The sequence below is a fragment of the Melozone crissalis genome, unplaced genomic scaffold, assembly GCF_028551555.1.
Source record: "Melozone crissalis strain CALT ecotype California unplaced genomic scaffold, PUWL_Pcris_2 ptg000004l_1, whole genome shotgun sequence".
Lineage (NCBI taxonomy): Eukaryota > Metazoa > Chordata > Aves > Passeriformes > Passerellidae > Melozone > Melozone crissalis.
The window spans coordinates 12,818,943-12,836,461 of record NW_026535782.1 but is presented as its reverse complement, the minus strand read 5'-3'; the positions used below and the strand labels follow the sequence as shown (position 1 = coordinate 12,836,461).

The window sequence follows — 17,519 nt, the reverse complement described above, 5'->3', positions numbered from 1 at the left end:
TACACAGATGAATCCTTCAGGGAAGCAAATCTTCATAATTTGTAAATTAAAATAAACTAAGTAAACAAAAATAAATACTCTTCAAAGGGATTTCTTTTAATGGAAAGCAAATCAGTTTCTTCAATAAACAGAAAAATGTGGGTTTTCTCACCCTTGCAAATACCCTCCATAAGACAGAGGTCCTTCAGAACAGAGATCTCACTTTGTGAGGTGAAAACCACTAAGTTGAATGTGTCAGCATATTAACTGGACTTGAACCTACTCACTACCACATGAATGAAGGCAGATATACTGAACAGAGGTGAGAAGTTGGTTTAATATGCATAAGGGTAGGATCATGTTAAGAAATTAATATTGAAGAAAAGGAAAAAACTGCCTGTCTCAAAAATGCTAGTTACTTCTTTATATAATTTTTTTTTTACTGTGAATTTGATTATATATTGCAATTGACTACTCAGAGAGAATTCTGGAGGATTTTCCACACCTGCAGCTATTTAAAACCTGGATGGGCATGGTCCTAAAGAACCTGATTATGCTGATCCTGAACCAGGCAGAGGGTTAGAGTAGGTGGAGATCTTTGACAGCTTCAGATGGGCTGTGCTCCTATGATTGCTAGGGTAGAAAAATGGTATCTGGAATGGCTAAGAAAGCCAAGGTTTTCCTTTCATTTATCAGGTAATTTTTAATCTAAGACATTATTACTGATTGAGGCTAGGATGCACATCAAAACTGATCACACAGCATTACTGTTTACTCCCAGCACAGGAAGTCTTGTAACCTATGTAAAATATTCACCTCTGTCAGGCACAGCAGTAGTGCTGCCCTGAAGAACAGGAACTGTGGATTGATAGGAAAAGGCAAAGTGTATAGGACCATCTTCTTCTTATGCCTCTGAATGCAAGACTAAGAAAATAAAATGTTTGGGCATACAACACACCCAAACATTTGGTACACTGGTACATAATGTGGACTAGCCTAGTATGGGGAATATTTAATATATCCCATGGGGCAGGAAGCTAACTTCAAATAAATGTTTCTTTTTCTTCATTCTTTTTTCCCTCTCTCTTTCAGTAAATCACTGTTTCAAAATCAAATACATTTTCCTTAGTCCAGAATGCTTTCATCTCTGTTTATTGCCGTACTTGGAGTCAGCAACAGAAATTTTTACAGGTATTGATGAAATATAATTATCTAGGGAGTGGAAGCTTTCATATAAAAATGTACAGCTTATCTTATTATGCTAAACTTTCATGCTCACCAAATGAAAATAGATCACTTTATGCTTTAACAACACAGACCCAGAAAAACATCTACTGGAAATGTAGGTAATTATCACTGCAAAGCTTACAATATGCTTTCTACCTTTTTCATCATCACAATATTTCCCATTTTCCGGCAACATTCTGTGTTTCAGGTGTTCTTTAAAATCACTAAAGAATCATTTAGACTTTTAACTTTACATTCCTGGAGGCAGGGATTCCCTTTTCATTAAAATTGCATAGAAAGAAAAAACTGTGAACTATAATCAACATTTGTAACAACCAAGTGGTCTGGTGTATTACCTAAAGCAAAAAAAGCTTCCACTCAGAAGTTAAATTCAAAATGGCCTTGTGCTTCTTTTAAAACTGCTTGCAGCTGAGGTCATTGGAATGAATTGTGATAGAGAGTGCTTCTCTCTGCATAGTCAGAAGGCATGTGTAGTACATGAATTACCACCAAGTAAGGAAAAAATCCCAACCAAAACAGGGCAAAGTACATCATTCCATTTCTTTGTAAAATAACGGCAAATATTGTCTATAATAATTATTACTTCTAATGAAACAATTTAGGGTTTTGGCAACTTTATTTCACCATAAAGTACATGCTACACATTTCAAATCTACATTCATCAATTAATCCTGTTTTTTATTGGCCTCTACTGTTAACAGCATAAGCACCAGTAACTATATTTCCCCAGCAGGCAGATCCCTGCTCCACAGAATATTATGTAGTGTTGTTTAAAAATACATATTGTAGTTGTGTTAAAGTTCATTAAATTACTGAGTCAAAAACAATGAAATGGAAAAGAGGTTGGAACTGCTAGTGAGTGTTTTAATTGAAAATTTAAATATGTAAATCAAAAGCAATTTCACTATTTACTTATGTAGGAGATTATTAATTAATTTTAGAAGGAGATTTTGAAAAGGGTATTTTTTAAATTCTTTTTCTTACAAACACATAGGCGACCATTGTCAAATTATTTTTACTCTGTGACTAAGATTGTACGAGTCCTCAATTTGTTTCCATAATAGCAGCTTTTCACTGGAATATTTTGATCGACAGATTCATATTTTTAACATCTGCCTCTTTTGGGAGCAGCTTAATGTTAGGATGAAAAATGTTAAGATGAAAAATACACTGGAGGTTTCAGAGCAGGTGGAAAAACTCACAGTTCTGATTAAATGAGAACTGCTTCTAATCCTGTTTTCCACTGTGCCTTAAAGTATCCTATATAAAGAATAAAACACCACTTGTCACTTATGGAACATTTGAAGAAGAGAGGGGCAAAATAAAGAGTACGTGTAACTTACCATTAAAATTTACTGCCCGGATATAGCCAAGCAGTTCTTTACCATCAGTTGTGCTCATCCTTGGACACAGACCAATATATCCAGGACAGAGATCTTTATGCATGTTGTGCAAGGCATAGGCCATGGAATACACTGCATCAATGACAAACTGAACTTTTCCTTCTTGTTCATAGGCTGAATCTCTCGCAATTCTTTCTAAGCCTGCGGAAGAAATAGAAAAGAGTTTACTTCTACTGGTGCGTGCACAAGTGTGTACCTGCATGAGCACTTACATGCAAAAATTCACGCTGAAATGTAAATAATTACAGCTGGATTGACAGGTAAAGTCAGGGTTCCTCGATCCATCATCTAAATAAACAAGACAAGGGAAAATATGGCCATCTGGTTTTGCTTCTAATCATTGTACACTCTGCCAGGTATGTAAACAGTATGTTGATTTCTGGGCTAGGAAAAAGGACAGAACATTTCATTACAAGAAAAATATATGTAGATATATGTATTTCTACAATGCAGTAGAAAAATTCTCTTTCCACATTATTGATTTTCATTCAAGAGCTGTTTATTGTCATTTATAGGACAGTTCTAGAGCAGCCTGCTGTTCTGTTTTAGATAAATTTAAGGCTACCTTGATTTTTATCCCTGTCTATTGTTTGATAAACATTATTTAAACATCTCAGGGAAAAAAGCTGAATGCTTGCCAAGTGATGTGACCATCTGTCTCCATGATGAAAACTGCTTATTCTACAACATTTTCCTGTATTTACTATTGAATAACACTTCACATTGAGAACCATGTACTCTTTGCTGTTTCCTACAGGGACGTTTATCCTTTAGAGGGAGCACAGAGCAAATCAATACATCATATAATTTTTATTCTGCAGGATTGCCAAAATTCATCATCTATGTCCAAGTACAAGAGAAGTTTTATGTTAATAGATGATATTACTTAGTGGAATTGTTAAATAGAAAGATCAGAAAAAATATTTTTAAAATAACGAATCAACATGAAATACCATGTCCTAAATAGAAATTCAGATGCTGATTTGATGGTCAAATCTTCATTTTCCAGGGAAAAAGCGATTGGCAAATCTTGGTGCAAAATTTGCCCTGCTGAAATATACTGTGAAATTCCTTTTGCTGCAGTGAACTGAACAGACACCTTGGTTATCTACCAACTCATCCAATTTGCAAATAATCCAATCATATTATCTAAGATTATATAGAAATGAGACAAAAGTTTATGCAAAATTTTAAAATATATTAATTCTCTATTTTCTGTTTTATTGTTTCTTTGTTATATCTAAACACAGGATTTTATCAGTTCAAGGTATCAATTTTGCTGAGTCCAAATTTATAAAAGTACACTGGTTGTGCCTGAAAATATAGTGGACACAAGATCTTTCTTTAGACAAGGTATGCAAGCACATATGACAAGGGAAAAAAGCCAGGGAGCATACTCAGAAACCTTTCTTCTATTTGTCTGCTGCAGTTCAGTACCTCCATCTTGCACTACAGTAATAACAAATGAACAAATCTGTAATCTGACTAGCAGTAGTGGTTTGTGCTTTAAAAACCCCTGAGCACTGGAAGCGAATAGATAGCCTTGAAAAATCATGGTGTGCTATTATTTCTCCTCAGGGATTAGTTAAAAAAAACACAAAATCCCTACTTCTTGAAAAGCTAAAAACCATTTGAAGAGGAAGGCAGAGATCATATTTGTGATTTGTGCAAGTAGTTTTACAGACACTTTTTAAGACATGCTCTCTAATGAATGACAATAATTAATGAATAATGCAACTGTACTGCAAATAAATAAACAGGAAAAATCTTTCCTTGAACATGCTGAAAATTACACAATTAGTTGCAGTGCATTGCCCAGACATAAAAGAGGACATGAAGGATGGAAAACATGAAGCTTAATTAGTTTACAAATTTACTGACTTATTTCATTTGGTAACTACCTTCCAACAGCAAATGATGGGTAGAGCTCATGCTCTCCCCTTTAATTGCTCCTGCCTTGTTAAGGACGCTGGGACAAGAGAAGGACAGAGTTTACAGAACTGCTGCAGGCACAGAGCAGTCCAACCTGGATGCACTCCCAGAGCTTCCACATTCCCTAAACAGGATGGGCAGGACAGGAGGAGTTAAAAGGAGATTCATTTTTAGTGCCAAGATAAATATAATTCCCATTACAGAAATGGATATATGTGTATGCTGAGGGGTGGGGAGCTGGTGAAAAACAGAGCAGAAATATTTTCTGTAATAAATTCTAAGTCATAAAACAACAAATGTTGCAAACACTTAAGAAAGTGTATTGCACTAAGTGATACAGATTTAAAAAGGGAAACAAAAAGTTTTATTCTTCCCTATGTTATACCGTAGTTAAATACATATAAAATATTTTTGCATTAATTTCTTCCATGGCATGAGATTTTACCTTCACTCTTCACAGATATGCTACTATAAATTAATTTATCACATAAATTATAGAAGAAAAACCTGATTTATTTGGACTGAATGTGTTTCTATACATACAAAGGGGTAAGGACCGTCAGAGAATTAGAATATTTAAATCAGTTAAACCCAGAAGGCAATAGACAAGAGAAGTCTCTGCACTTTGCATAACTAAAAATCACAGCAAAACAAGCTCTTTCTTTTTAACTTTTCTTTTCATTTTCTCTTTCTGGAATTCTCAAACATCTAAACTAACAATTTATAAGGATGGCAAGAACTCATCAACTTAAATTACACTGCACTGCTCTAAGTAGATGTTCATGTATAGCAACAAAATGATGTATATTGTCTAAACCATAAATATGGTCAGCTCCTACAGATATAATATTACTTGATTGGAAGACATGATTATAATTTTTCTTCATATTTGTATGCCAAGTAATAGTTGTTTATTTATAGCTTGACTGTCAGCTCTACAAGGCATGTTTCTACACACATTGGTGACTTGAAAGAACATAAAAATTTGTACTCCATGAAATAAATGTTTTAATGCTTCCTTAAGGATCACTTCAATTTCTCATCCTACAGTTTTTTCTCTGGAAAATTGCTTAAGCTGTGTCATTATCAAAAAGAGTGAGAAGGTTCTCCCAGTTCTCAAACCTGCAGCTGGCAGACCCATGGTCTGACAGTGTGCCAAGAACTGAGATGAGACCTGGGCTCGTCAGTTCCTGACCATCTTTTCCTGATCTCCAAGACAACAGAAATCCAGGGAAATGTGCCATGGTGTTTTCCAGCAGGTCTCCCAATCCAGCTGTTGAAAAGTGCAAACCTGACATCAGCAGGATGTCAAGATTTTCTCCAACCAATGAAGAAAGTATGTAGACATAAGTACTAATGCTATCATCTTGGCTTGAGAAGATCTAGGAAAGCAATGACACTAGCCCAGGAAATGATCCAGTGGATCAATCCAGTGGAAACCTCTTTTGGGAACCCTAAAGCAAGTCAAAGGAATGATCCCACAAAGCCTGTAAATGTGGAAGAGCTGCTACAGTACTCTTGCAGCTCCTGAACAAGAGTGACAAGCCGGATTGTTGCTGGAGCTGTTGCCTCCATACCTGCACTTCATTTCCCCTTTTTCATCCTGCATTTCTTATGCTGCAGGAATAAACGTGAATCTTGCTCAGGATGGTGTAACTCAGCTATTGCAGGGAAAGATAAGGAACATCATAGTAGGAAGATGAGACATGGATTAAGTGGATAGGGATGTGACTGGGGCTGCTAGTCTGAGGGCAAAGAAGGTGAAGCAGGTGGTATTGTAAATCCCATGGGTGTGAATTGGGAATCAAGAGATTTCAGGGAGCATAATCAAGATAAATTGGGCCTTTACAACAATAAATTAAACGTATCTTCATTGAAAATTCAAGATCATGCAGTAAGTAAATAAAGATTAATGTAAGATAGCTGAGGTAATAAATTCATACATGGGTGATGATATCACCTATGAGAGAGGAATAAGTAACTTAAACAATCAAAACTTAAGTTGCTGATCTCACCAGAAGGGCAATAACCTGGTATGTGGTAAATGTTGCATAATTCATCCAAGTTTTAGAAAACTTATTGTTAATGACAATCTTAAAGCTCTTGAAATAATTTCTGCACACATACAAGTCCCTGACAGTAGGAAAACTTCAGAGCAAAGTTCCTAGTATTTTTTCTCTTAAGAAAATAAAAAATTCTAAATAAAGCAAATGGATATACCTGTCTTGTAATTTGTGACATAAAGGGAAAACAATACTATTTATTTAACTGCACCTTTTCTCAAAGTCACTGGTTTCCTAACATTTCAGAGCAATCCCATTCCTTCTGTCTCACAAATCTGTTTCCAAAGTATTATTGAAAGCAATTCATGTACATGCAGGCTACATTATCTCTCCTGATTATTTTGATATTTTTTAAATTCCATTCCTTATATCTAGTAAGAATCTTAATTTATGTTACTTGAAAACAAGAGGCTGAAGTCAAGGATCTTGTATACTACAGCTGGTTAGAGCTTCATATTGGAAAAATGTTGATCGTGCAGGGTTTGAGAAAAGTTTTGGGCACTGGAGAGCTTTGGGACACAGGAAAAGGCCTCCATAGTTTAGAAGATTAGAGACAGCTGGTATGAGGCTGTAGTGTGAGTAGGAATAGTATCTTACTAAACAAAATATAAGACTGGCATGTCTTTTATCCAGTGAGAACCATTTGCTGAGCAGTGACGAGGAGGGCCAAGAATCTCCTAACTGTGGATTTGTCACTAGCAAGAAAAGATTTTTATCTAGAGCCTGTATTTCCCCCTCCTGTCCACAATCCCACCAACTCTTTTGTGATCTTATCCCCTCTCATAAGTGCCAGGAAACAAATCTTTTAGGGACTGTGCTTTGAATAAGTGGAGAAATCTTCCAGGGATAATGGTGGGAGGACAAGTAATGTGAAAGAGGGGAGAAAAAACTGCAGTGGTCTTAGAATGTTTTCTCATGAACAGCTTTTATTCCATTTGCCTCTTTTTACTTGCCTTTTTTATATATGCTTGTGCAGAATTACTGCTTGGATCATCTCTGCAACAGCTGGGGTATTTTTCCAAACTTCTGTTTTTACAAGTCTGAATTTTGGGTATATAGTAATATATTTTATTTCATAGTTGCAATTCACATTTTTTTTACTTACTGGCTAAATTATTTATCCCCATTACTTGGCTCTCAAAACAGTTTTACTTAAGCTGCACTTGGAAGCAAAGAAACTCAAAGACAAATATTGTGTTCAATTGATTTTTTCTGTGAGCCAATCCCGATCACAACTAAAACACAGTAATTTGTAGGTGGTCTCCCACTCTTCAGCTCAGGCATGATGATGCTCTATTTTTCAGAATTGGTTAGAACTCCCCACCTTTGCAGCAAGAGTGTTTTCCACAGAAAGCTGGCACCTGTAACTAAGCCATTTCAGCAGGCTCAGCAGGAAGCACCAGGAGCATATGTTGCTCCTGTTGTAGTCTTCCTGATTATTCAGCTGTTTTCCTCACCCATTATGGAGTTTGATCTCTCTGAACAAATAATGCAGATCATCATCTTCTGTTACTGAAACTTTAGGGCATGATATGCGTTTATGGTGGGGGAGTTGAGTTTTCTAATAGCTGTGTGGTAACAGTGATGCATGAGTTAGTTTGCAGAGAGCATCACAAAACCTGAGGCTTCTCTGTAATAGTGTGGTGTCAGTTTAGGAAGCAATTCAGAGAGCAAGCCAAGGATTATATCAATTTTCTCAGCCATTCCAAAAAGAAAATTGAGAATGTAGAAGCAGGGACAATGAAATGAAGCAGTTTAACTGTCTGCTGTTCTCCAGAAACTGATGGATGTGGATTTGTGATTTAGCGAATTGTCTCTTGATGTAATTTTTTGGGGGTTATGCCTCTTTACACTGACTGACAAACACCGCAAAAATACAAAATAAAAAAAAAACTTACAAGGCAGCAAGACCAGTTAGAAAAAGTCTGAGAAAAAACTTTTCAATCCCTATAATTATACAGATATTTTAAAAAATTTCCTATTCAGAACTGGACTGAAATTTTACATATTTTAAACACTTTTTAAATATAAAATAGCAAAAAGAATATTTCACATTAAGTGAAAATGCTCCAATAATTTTCACTTTAACATCACCATAAATGAAAAGCTAACTTTTCTTTTTGCTTCATCCTGTAACTGAAGCATCTAAAAAATTCTTGGCCTGCCCACAAACATTTTTCATTGGAAATATCAAAATCTTTTTCCTGACTTTCACAGTAATTTAGACACATGTTTCAGAAAAACACTTCTAGGAAATGCACAGTAATATATACCAAAGTGGAATTAAAGCATTATCATTGTTATACTGGAGTGTTTTGCTCCTATTACCATATGTAACATTTACTAGTGTTTTCTCTTAGGAAAGCAAATTAAGGTTGCATTGCTAAAATAAGATTCTATATTTTCTCATTTATGTACTTTGAGAGAGTCTCTAACAACAGTTTGAATGTTATTATCAGAGTGCAAAAATTTCCTTATCCTAATTAGTGCCTTAGTATTGATTAACTGTAGCTCCTTGAAACAGTGTCCAGATCTGGGGAACACAGGCACTCAGAATTCTCACACATTTAAAAAACAAGTCTGCTACATCTAACAGTGACAGTGTTGTGTAAATTACCTTGCTGAGCCAAGATTTGCTATGATGACAATGTTTAGCTAAACACTAATATCTGCATTAAAATAAGAAGGATACACCTTAGGATATGTTGTCTCCTCGGCCAACCCCACCAAGAACCACACCAGGCATTTAAAAGAAAATGTGGATAACAGAACACCGTGGAATAAGCAATATTCCTTTCAGGCCCATGACTAGTCAGTGTCTATGGAATTGCCCATGTTGGAACATATATTTAGTACGGACAGAACTTCATACTGGGTACATATTTTGAAAAGTTGTATTTCCTTGTTATTATGGCTTGGAAACTACAAAAGTAGAGATCTGGTTCACTGGTTCACTTTCTTACCACCATGTATCTGATAGCCTGAGAGCAGAAAATACCTACAGAAAAAGACACTTTGGAAGTTTAAATAAAAGGGAGAGAGACTATTTCATTACTAAGTAAGGAAGCAGAGCAATAAATAAATCTGACACCACAATGGGTTTCATTAGATTTTGTCCAGCTTTCAATCCAGAGAGAAAACCACAACCAACTTTTGCAAACATTTCTGCATAATATTTCCATGTATTCTGAGGGTTCCCTAAATATTTACATGATCATTTAAATATCACTCATTCCCCTCCTGCATCTTCTATTTTTATTTTAGGAAAGACACTGAAATCAGAAATGTATCAGTTTTGCTAGACCCTTATACTTCTGCAGATTTTGTGCCATATATCATTGAGAGGTAGTCCTGATCCATTGTCTCTTTCATTCCTCTGTACTTCTAGTTTTAGTACATATTAATTTTAGGCAGTTTCTATCTTATTATAGTATCACACTTTTTAAAACCCTCTAATCATGTCTATTTTTCTTTACTTGTAACAGTAAAAATTGAATGCACAAGGTCAAGTTGTCACATTTAAGATTTTATTGTACATATATCAGTACATAACAATACATGAAATTATGATTTAAATCTAAAATTATGAGTTTTACCATTACCATTCCTTAAATTCTAAGCAAAAATAAGGAATTTCAACCTCAAAATTTGTCAGCTTGGTTTTTGAATATGAAATGTGGTTTACCTGATTTTTCAAATCAAAACAGTACAGGAAAAATGTTTTAATAAAAAGAGATGCATTTTTCATAATGAACCCGTGTCAAAAGTTTTAGTTTTGTTATCTCTGAACAACATAACATGAAGGTAAAGAAAAAAACTTCCTTAGTGTTTGCTAACACAAAGATCTAAGGACTACTTTACTGAAAACATTTTAAATGTTGGTCAAACTTTAGGTGCTTTATTTCTCCCTCAGAATAATGTCAGTATTAGTGTTAGCATGAACAGGCAACCAAATATTTTGCTGAATTTCTCAATTTTGAAACAAATTATATCTCGAGGTAAGTGTGTAGACAGGATCTACATTTTCCAACATAAATTACCCATGGGAATTTCTAACCATGGAAGGAATTGCTAGTGTAACTAGTCCAGGCACATAGGTTAAAATAACTGGTACCATTTTAAAACCTCACAGGCTGCAAGCAATTCTATGCAGACTTCAGAGCATAACTCCAAAGCCTACAGCAAAGGCTATAAACAAGAGTAAAGATTCAGTACAAGTAACTGAATTTATTCATTTTCTGCTAGCATTTAAACTCAGAGTACCTTCAACGCATACAGCACTACATATAAAAAACCTTTCTTCTGCTTATTGACCATGAGAGCTTTCAAATTTAAGGTTCAGACAAGCAACTGTAGGGACTTCTGTCCTCAGGAGTATTATTTTTATTTATAAACTTGATTGACATCATGCTTAAGAAAGGACTTCTTGCAATTAGAAAGCTCTTTTTGGAAGTATATACAGAAAAATAAGTATCCAAGCACATCATTTCTGAAGCATTTGTGGCCACTATTTTTTGAGTCTGGAGACTAAAAGAGTAAAGCTGCATCAAGACTTCACCAAAAATATTGCAACATCTAAACTAATCACATTAACTACTACTAAACAGAGGTTCAAGTAACTTTCTTATTTTGATGAGAGGCTCCAAAAGAGCAGAACAATGGAGGCGGCAAACTATTTGTAGTCAGCTATTTATCAAAGTAGCAAATTGAGATGTTTATGTGCCGTTTTCATCAGCTATAGATACTGTAGAAGTTCAAGGCTTCTTCAGTTGGAGCTCCTTCCATGGAAGAAGCTTTATGTAAAAGTCTCTTTTTTGATATCAGAGTGCTGGGCTGAATTACCATGAAGATAATGTGGGCTCAATGCCTGCTCTGGCTTGGCTTGAAGTATGCAAGCTAAGGGACAGCAACATCCTAACAGGGCCATTTCTGCAATGAATATTTGATATCTTTTTGATGCAGAGAATTTAAATATAGATTTGGAATGTACTGTGAATTCCCACTCAGACTAAGTGTTTTGATGCCATGATTCACATGAAGTACTGAATAACATTGGTCGCTCCTGGAAGGGAGTGTTCATCAGCTCTGTATTTGCAGTTGGTTGCTGAGGTAGAATGCATCTCATGCAGCTTTAGCCATGTAACAATATAATTGTCAAACCTAAAGAAAAGTTTTTTATTTCAAAGAAAACACTTACCCTCTCCAAAAACAAGCATTTAGGAAAACAAGTTGAACAGACTTTCTGCTTCCCTGAACAGACTTTCTTGTATACCTAGCTTAAACTACATGGTAAACGAGTAGAGAACTAGTGCTGTGCAAGATAAATATTTATGCTAGTTTAAAACAGCCTCTCACATACTACCTGCTGTTTAGTCAGCTTCTGTGAAAATAAGAAAAAATTAAGTTGTTCTATTTTCTTACAATTGTTGCAAGGACTCACAATAGCTATATGTCACATTTGAATTAATTCACAAGGCTCCATGTCGCTGCTAAGGAGACAAGTATGTAAAAAAATTCAAAACAAATGTAATAAAAATCAATTTAAAATGAAAATAAATGTAATTATTAATCTTAAAATAATTTAACTATAAGCTGCTGCTGAGTTTCACAGTGTCAAAATTCCAAGAGGAAATTTTTAGAGCTAGACAAGATAGAAGTATTCATGACAGAATTTGTATGTGAGAAAAGAGTGGGGTTTTTTCAGGAAGGAGTAGTGGGAGAATTTTTTTAACTGCAACTGAAAAAGGAAAGCAATGAAATCATACTTTTCACAGCAAAGGAACAGCTATGAATTTAAGCATGTACAAGATCCAATAGTAACATTTTTCAATATTAAGAGCTGAAGAAAATGTTGCATTACCTTTTGTATTTTCCCTATCCACTGTCTCTTCCTTCTGTGTCCAATTTTAATGAACCCACCACACTGCAAGAACTAGGGTATGATGAGGAAAAGAAATAGAAGATTTCACTTTGTGCAGCCAGTAGGAAAGATGCTGCATGGTTATAGAAATTTAAACACTTTTTTTGTTTCATATTTTTCTGTATGACAAGAGGTAATTTTTGACAGTCAAAATGGAAAACATGGGTTCAAGAACTTTGGATTGCTATAGGCTATAATTTTGTCATGTGTTACTGTCAAAGTAAACCTATGTTATTTACTGGAGATGGTGAAACCTAATTTTCTTCTACAAGATGTGTAGACAACTGCTGAAATTCATGATTTTCCACAGGTGAAAATCTGTAATTTCCTCACTAGTCTAATTAAAGGTGTTTTTTCAGGACCTGATAAAAATAAAAGCACCATCAATTAGAACTAAGCAGCTAGTTAATGGACTGCTTGATGGCATGAACAGGACATGGACGATTGCCTTCTGGAAGGGGATTTCAGTCTAAAACTGGAAGACACTTTACCCAGTACTCTTTGCACAGCCTAGAAGACAGCTACTTCTTTAATCACAAACTAATTAGAACTGATTGGCTTCATTGCTAAAATTGCTAAATTAGGGACATTACAGGCGCCTGTTCCTTGAGCAGGTTGGCTGTGCACACTCCATTGGCAGCACTCTTACAGCTGCACATATCCCATCCTCACCGGGGCAAAACAGTGACAGCAAACAGCACAAAGAAAAGTCCCCTTATGGCAGTCCTGTCCCTTTTGGATAGAAAGAATCAATTTGCTCTGCTTCCTCCCCCTGTGTGAATCAGGACAGTTATCTACAAGTAGCTGAAGAGAGAGGAAAGAGGCTTGTCTGGGGATGGTGTTCTGGAGTTAGAGGGAAATAGATATGCTGTCAGGGCTTTTGCAGCAAATCTGAGCAATACCTTGGCTAAGACATGCTAAATTAGATGGTGCTGAACAAGATGCCTGTGACTAAGCAACAAACAACCCCCAGAAAACGTCCCCACTGTACACTTTGGGCGTCTCATTTAAAAATTATTCAAAAGTGTGTTTAGCCACGTAAACACCTTAAAAATGCAATATCTACCAAAATATCTGAAGTATATATTTCACAAAACTAAAACCAAAGCCATCTTGAGAATCTGGGGGACTTTATTGCTCTGCCAAGGGCCATCAAGAATTCATGGTGCAAACAAGTTTAATTCCTCACAGGGGATGAATCCAACAAATAAATCTGAGTCCACCAAATTCACCCTTGGCTTAGCACCTGATTGATACTCATCTTCTGCTTAAAAATGCTAGTGATTAAGCACTTTCTCATCAATCAAATCTCTCCTTTTTAGGTGGTAGTACACTAATAACAGCAGTAATAATAAAAATAATAATAATAATAATAATAATAATAGTAATAGTAATAATAATAATAATAGTAATAATAATAATAGTAATAATAATAATAATATGCAAAATACTGTTAAAGCACAGTCTTTCTCTTTTTCTCTTGATAGGAAGTACACACATTGCTGTATTTTGCGTATCTAAATCAGCAAGTCCCCTAGTATGAACAGCTGTCAGCACAGTAAGGCTTCAGTCTTGCAATTCAGATTACAATCTTTTAACAGTATTCTAAGGCTGCTGAAAATATGTACCCAAAAAAACCCAGATCTTCAATCAGGTGTGCATGTCACTGTAATACTGAGACAGTGAGAACCTGCTTAGTTGTTTTCATGCACTTGAAAATCAGATGAGAAGGATGGGAATTTTTAGGTATTCTGCAACTATAATTTAAAAAAAGACCACTCATAATAACCACTACATTGTCATAAGCTCATTTTAGGAACCGAAGGCTGGTCAACAGTCCTGGGCTTGAACAAAACGGAAATGTTTCCATCTACTTTCTTAAAATATATTTTTCAGTTATGGATTTACTTTTGAAGTAATCCAAGCTCCTCTGCAGAATACCAAAATCTTGTGCAGTTCATGTTCCAATTTACTAAGAGCAGTTTGAACTCATTTCACCAAGGCTATTTAATTTCTCCTTATTCTTATAAGTGTGCAGGCTGAAGGGAAAATTCCCCAAATTGTTTAGGTGTTCCACCAGTAGATTAGATATGTAAATGTGTTTTGAGCCCTTCTATATAAGAAATACATCAATAAACTGGAGGATGTGCTGCAGACAGCCATCAAGACATTCACGGGGATGACACACATGCCCTGAGAGGAAAGGATGAATGACAAGGCTTTGGCCAGCCTAGAGAAGAAATGGTGGGTCAAAGAGCAGATCCAAACAGGGAGAGGAACCAATACTCTCCACAATGGTGTACAGTGCAGGACATTATGGGCATAATGTGAAACAGGAGCTTTAGACTGGTAAAAGCTTTTTTCTGATAAGGCAGCTCAGACCACAGAATTGGCTTCCCATAGAAGATATTCCATTTCTCCAGATCCTCAGAGATTTTCAAAATCTGAATGGCTAAAGTACTACCTCACCCAGATCCAACCTCAAGCTGACCCTGTGTTGTGGCTTAAGCCTGGATGGAAATTAGCATCCTGTTTTGAGCATGAGGTTGGACTAGAGACCTCCAGAAGTTCTTTCCAACCTGAAATATCCTATGATCCACTATTAAGATGCCACTGCACCAGAAACATCTTAGCTAATGCTACTGAACAATCTCAAGTGCCCATGTGCATGTGCTTATCTACAGATGCATATGCTCTTGCAGATAAGCATGTAGAAATCCACAACAGACAGAGTTCTAGAGGCCTTTGTTGATTACTTTCTCAGTCCTTAGCTGATTAAGAACAGTTCAAAGCAGAAAGAAAAGCAGGTGAATTAACATTTTAAAATTATTGTTATATTTGGCCTCACCAGGTAAGGTACCTGGATATTTAAGGACATGTTACATAGATAGAGGAACACTACATTGAGTTTTGCTAATTTGGATGCCTTTTATTGCGACTACCTTATTACTTAGTGCAATAATTATATGACTGACTTTTACGTTGACTCACTCCTATGAGCCTGGAATTCTGTGACAGAGGAAAAAAAAGTTTACTGATGGAAAGTGGTGGTGAGAACTATGGTCTCTTTTTAAATACATTCAAACATTTTCATCAGTAGAGAGCTCACTCACTGTCACCTCAGTGGATACCAAAGTTTCAAAGAACAGAGAGAAAAAAGCCAGAATGTACTTTGGTGAGATCCTTTTTAAGCTATCCTAATGATCTGCAAGTGACGTTTTTCATGGCTGAAAGTATTCACAGCTCTTGGCACAGACCTCTTCTGCCAGCCTAAATCACCTCAGTTCCAATGGAAGTCATTTGAGTAAAGGTGATTTATGGCCCCTCTAATTTTGTCTCAAAATCTGGCGTAATGTGAGAATGTCAGAGAGGTAAAGATTTTTGGGGTTTTTTTAAGACAAATTGCACTATTTTCTGTTAGGGTACATTTATTGCTTCCTTGCAGGAGAATGCTTCTGATGTTCTCTTAATTTAATCAAAGAGAAGTCACCTGAAGGGATAGAAGCTCAAACACAACCTAGATCATGTAGCTCAAGGAAGCAAGCTGTAGTCAGCCTTTCCTTTTAGCATTCTCCAGCCTCATGGGTACATACACAGTTACACTAAGTTAATTAGTTAGTAATATATACCAGCTGATACATAATTCACAAGATGACCATAGTTTTAAGGAATGTAAACAATATATTGAAATTTATGTTTCCCAAAAGCCATGTTAAAACCTAAATGAGAGCTGATAATGGTCAAAAAGTGCAAAAGAAAGGGATGGGAGTGAAACACAGTAATACAGTGATTACCATTCAGGATAGAGAGAATCTTTTTATCTCACAGTAATCAGTATGTAATTATGGCCCCACAAACAAGGCAACACCGAAACAAACAGATAGAAAGTGCTATTGCACTTGCTCTATGCTATAAATTTGTGCTCTATTCAGGCTTTTTATATTCAGGCTTATATTGCCCTTATGGAATTGGAAATCTGTATTTCTCAGGCTGCAACTCTCTTCATCAGTGACACAAGCCAGACGTAGTGCTGTGGTGAAGCCAGTTTACTAAAAAAAGCATCTTGGAGAGTGAAAATAAAATTAATTATTTATTTTTTTATTTTAAATAAGGCAAGACATGAGAACAAAGTCATTCCATACTGTGCATGAGAAATGGTTCAATAAAAAACAAAAAATAAATTTATTTTTTTTTACAAAATTCAATTATAAACTTGTGTCACAGTTTCTTAAGAGGAAAAAGGCATCCAGCTATCTTCTATTATGATTTCAACCTCTAAATGCCTTGACTTTGAGAAAACCTTGTCAAACAAAGAGGGACAAGAACTTTATAAGTAGTTCCTTCCAAGTAAAAGAACATTTTCAGAATTCTATTCTCTCCATTGATTTATACAAATTATTTGCTAGGACATTGAAGGAAAACAAATGAAATCTTACTGTAAATCCCAGTGATGCCATTCCACATCCATCACTGGAAGATTTGGCCAATAATATTTGCAGAATAGTTGAATGATTATTTGCTTCTTTCAAGTTAATAAACCTATTGATTTATTTTTATTATTGATATATTTATTAGTTGTCATCAGTATTTATTGTAAAAACAAAATCAAACAAAACGTACTCTACATAGAGAGCATTAAAACTAGTTATTTTGGTGATTGGTAGAACAGGATGTAATCAGCTTTCTTAAACATTTTTCCACCATTGTAAAAAAATCATTCTTAGAAATGCAAAGATATAAAGATAAAAATGGCACTATCATCTATGATAAATTGATTCCTTATCAAAAAGATGAAAATTAAATGTACATTATATATATGCACATGAATTGAGTGAATCAGATATAGTGATTATTTATTTACTTTTTCTCTTTTCTTGCCTGGGCAGAGTAGATTTTATTAATCTTTTTTTAAGCTTCAGAGTGTTTGAACATTATCTTTACTATGCTTTTTTTGGTGGAAATTATTTTAGAAAA

At 35.4% G+C, this 17,519-nt stretch overlaps 1 protein-coding gene across 2 annotated transcripts in view; it reads right to left on the bottom strand.

The window, feature by feature from the left end:
* GRM8 (glutamate metabotropic receptor 8) overlaps window positions 1–17,519 on the bottom strand; it is a 306,821-nt gene that overhangs the window by 117,944 nt on the left and 171,358 nt on the right. For both annotated transcript variants that reach the window (XM_054280971.1, XM_054280962.1), the window contains exon 6: window positions 2,571–2,771. In XM_054280971.1, coding sequence (XP_054136946.1) covers window positions 2,571–2,771 — 201 coding nt within the window. The remainder of the gene's footprint in view (window positions 1–2,570; window positions 2,772–17,519) is intronic.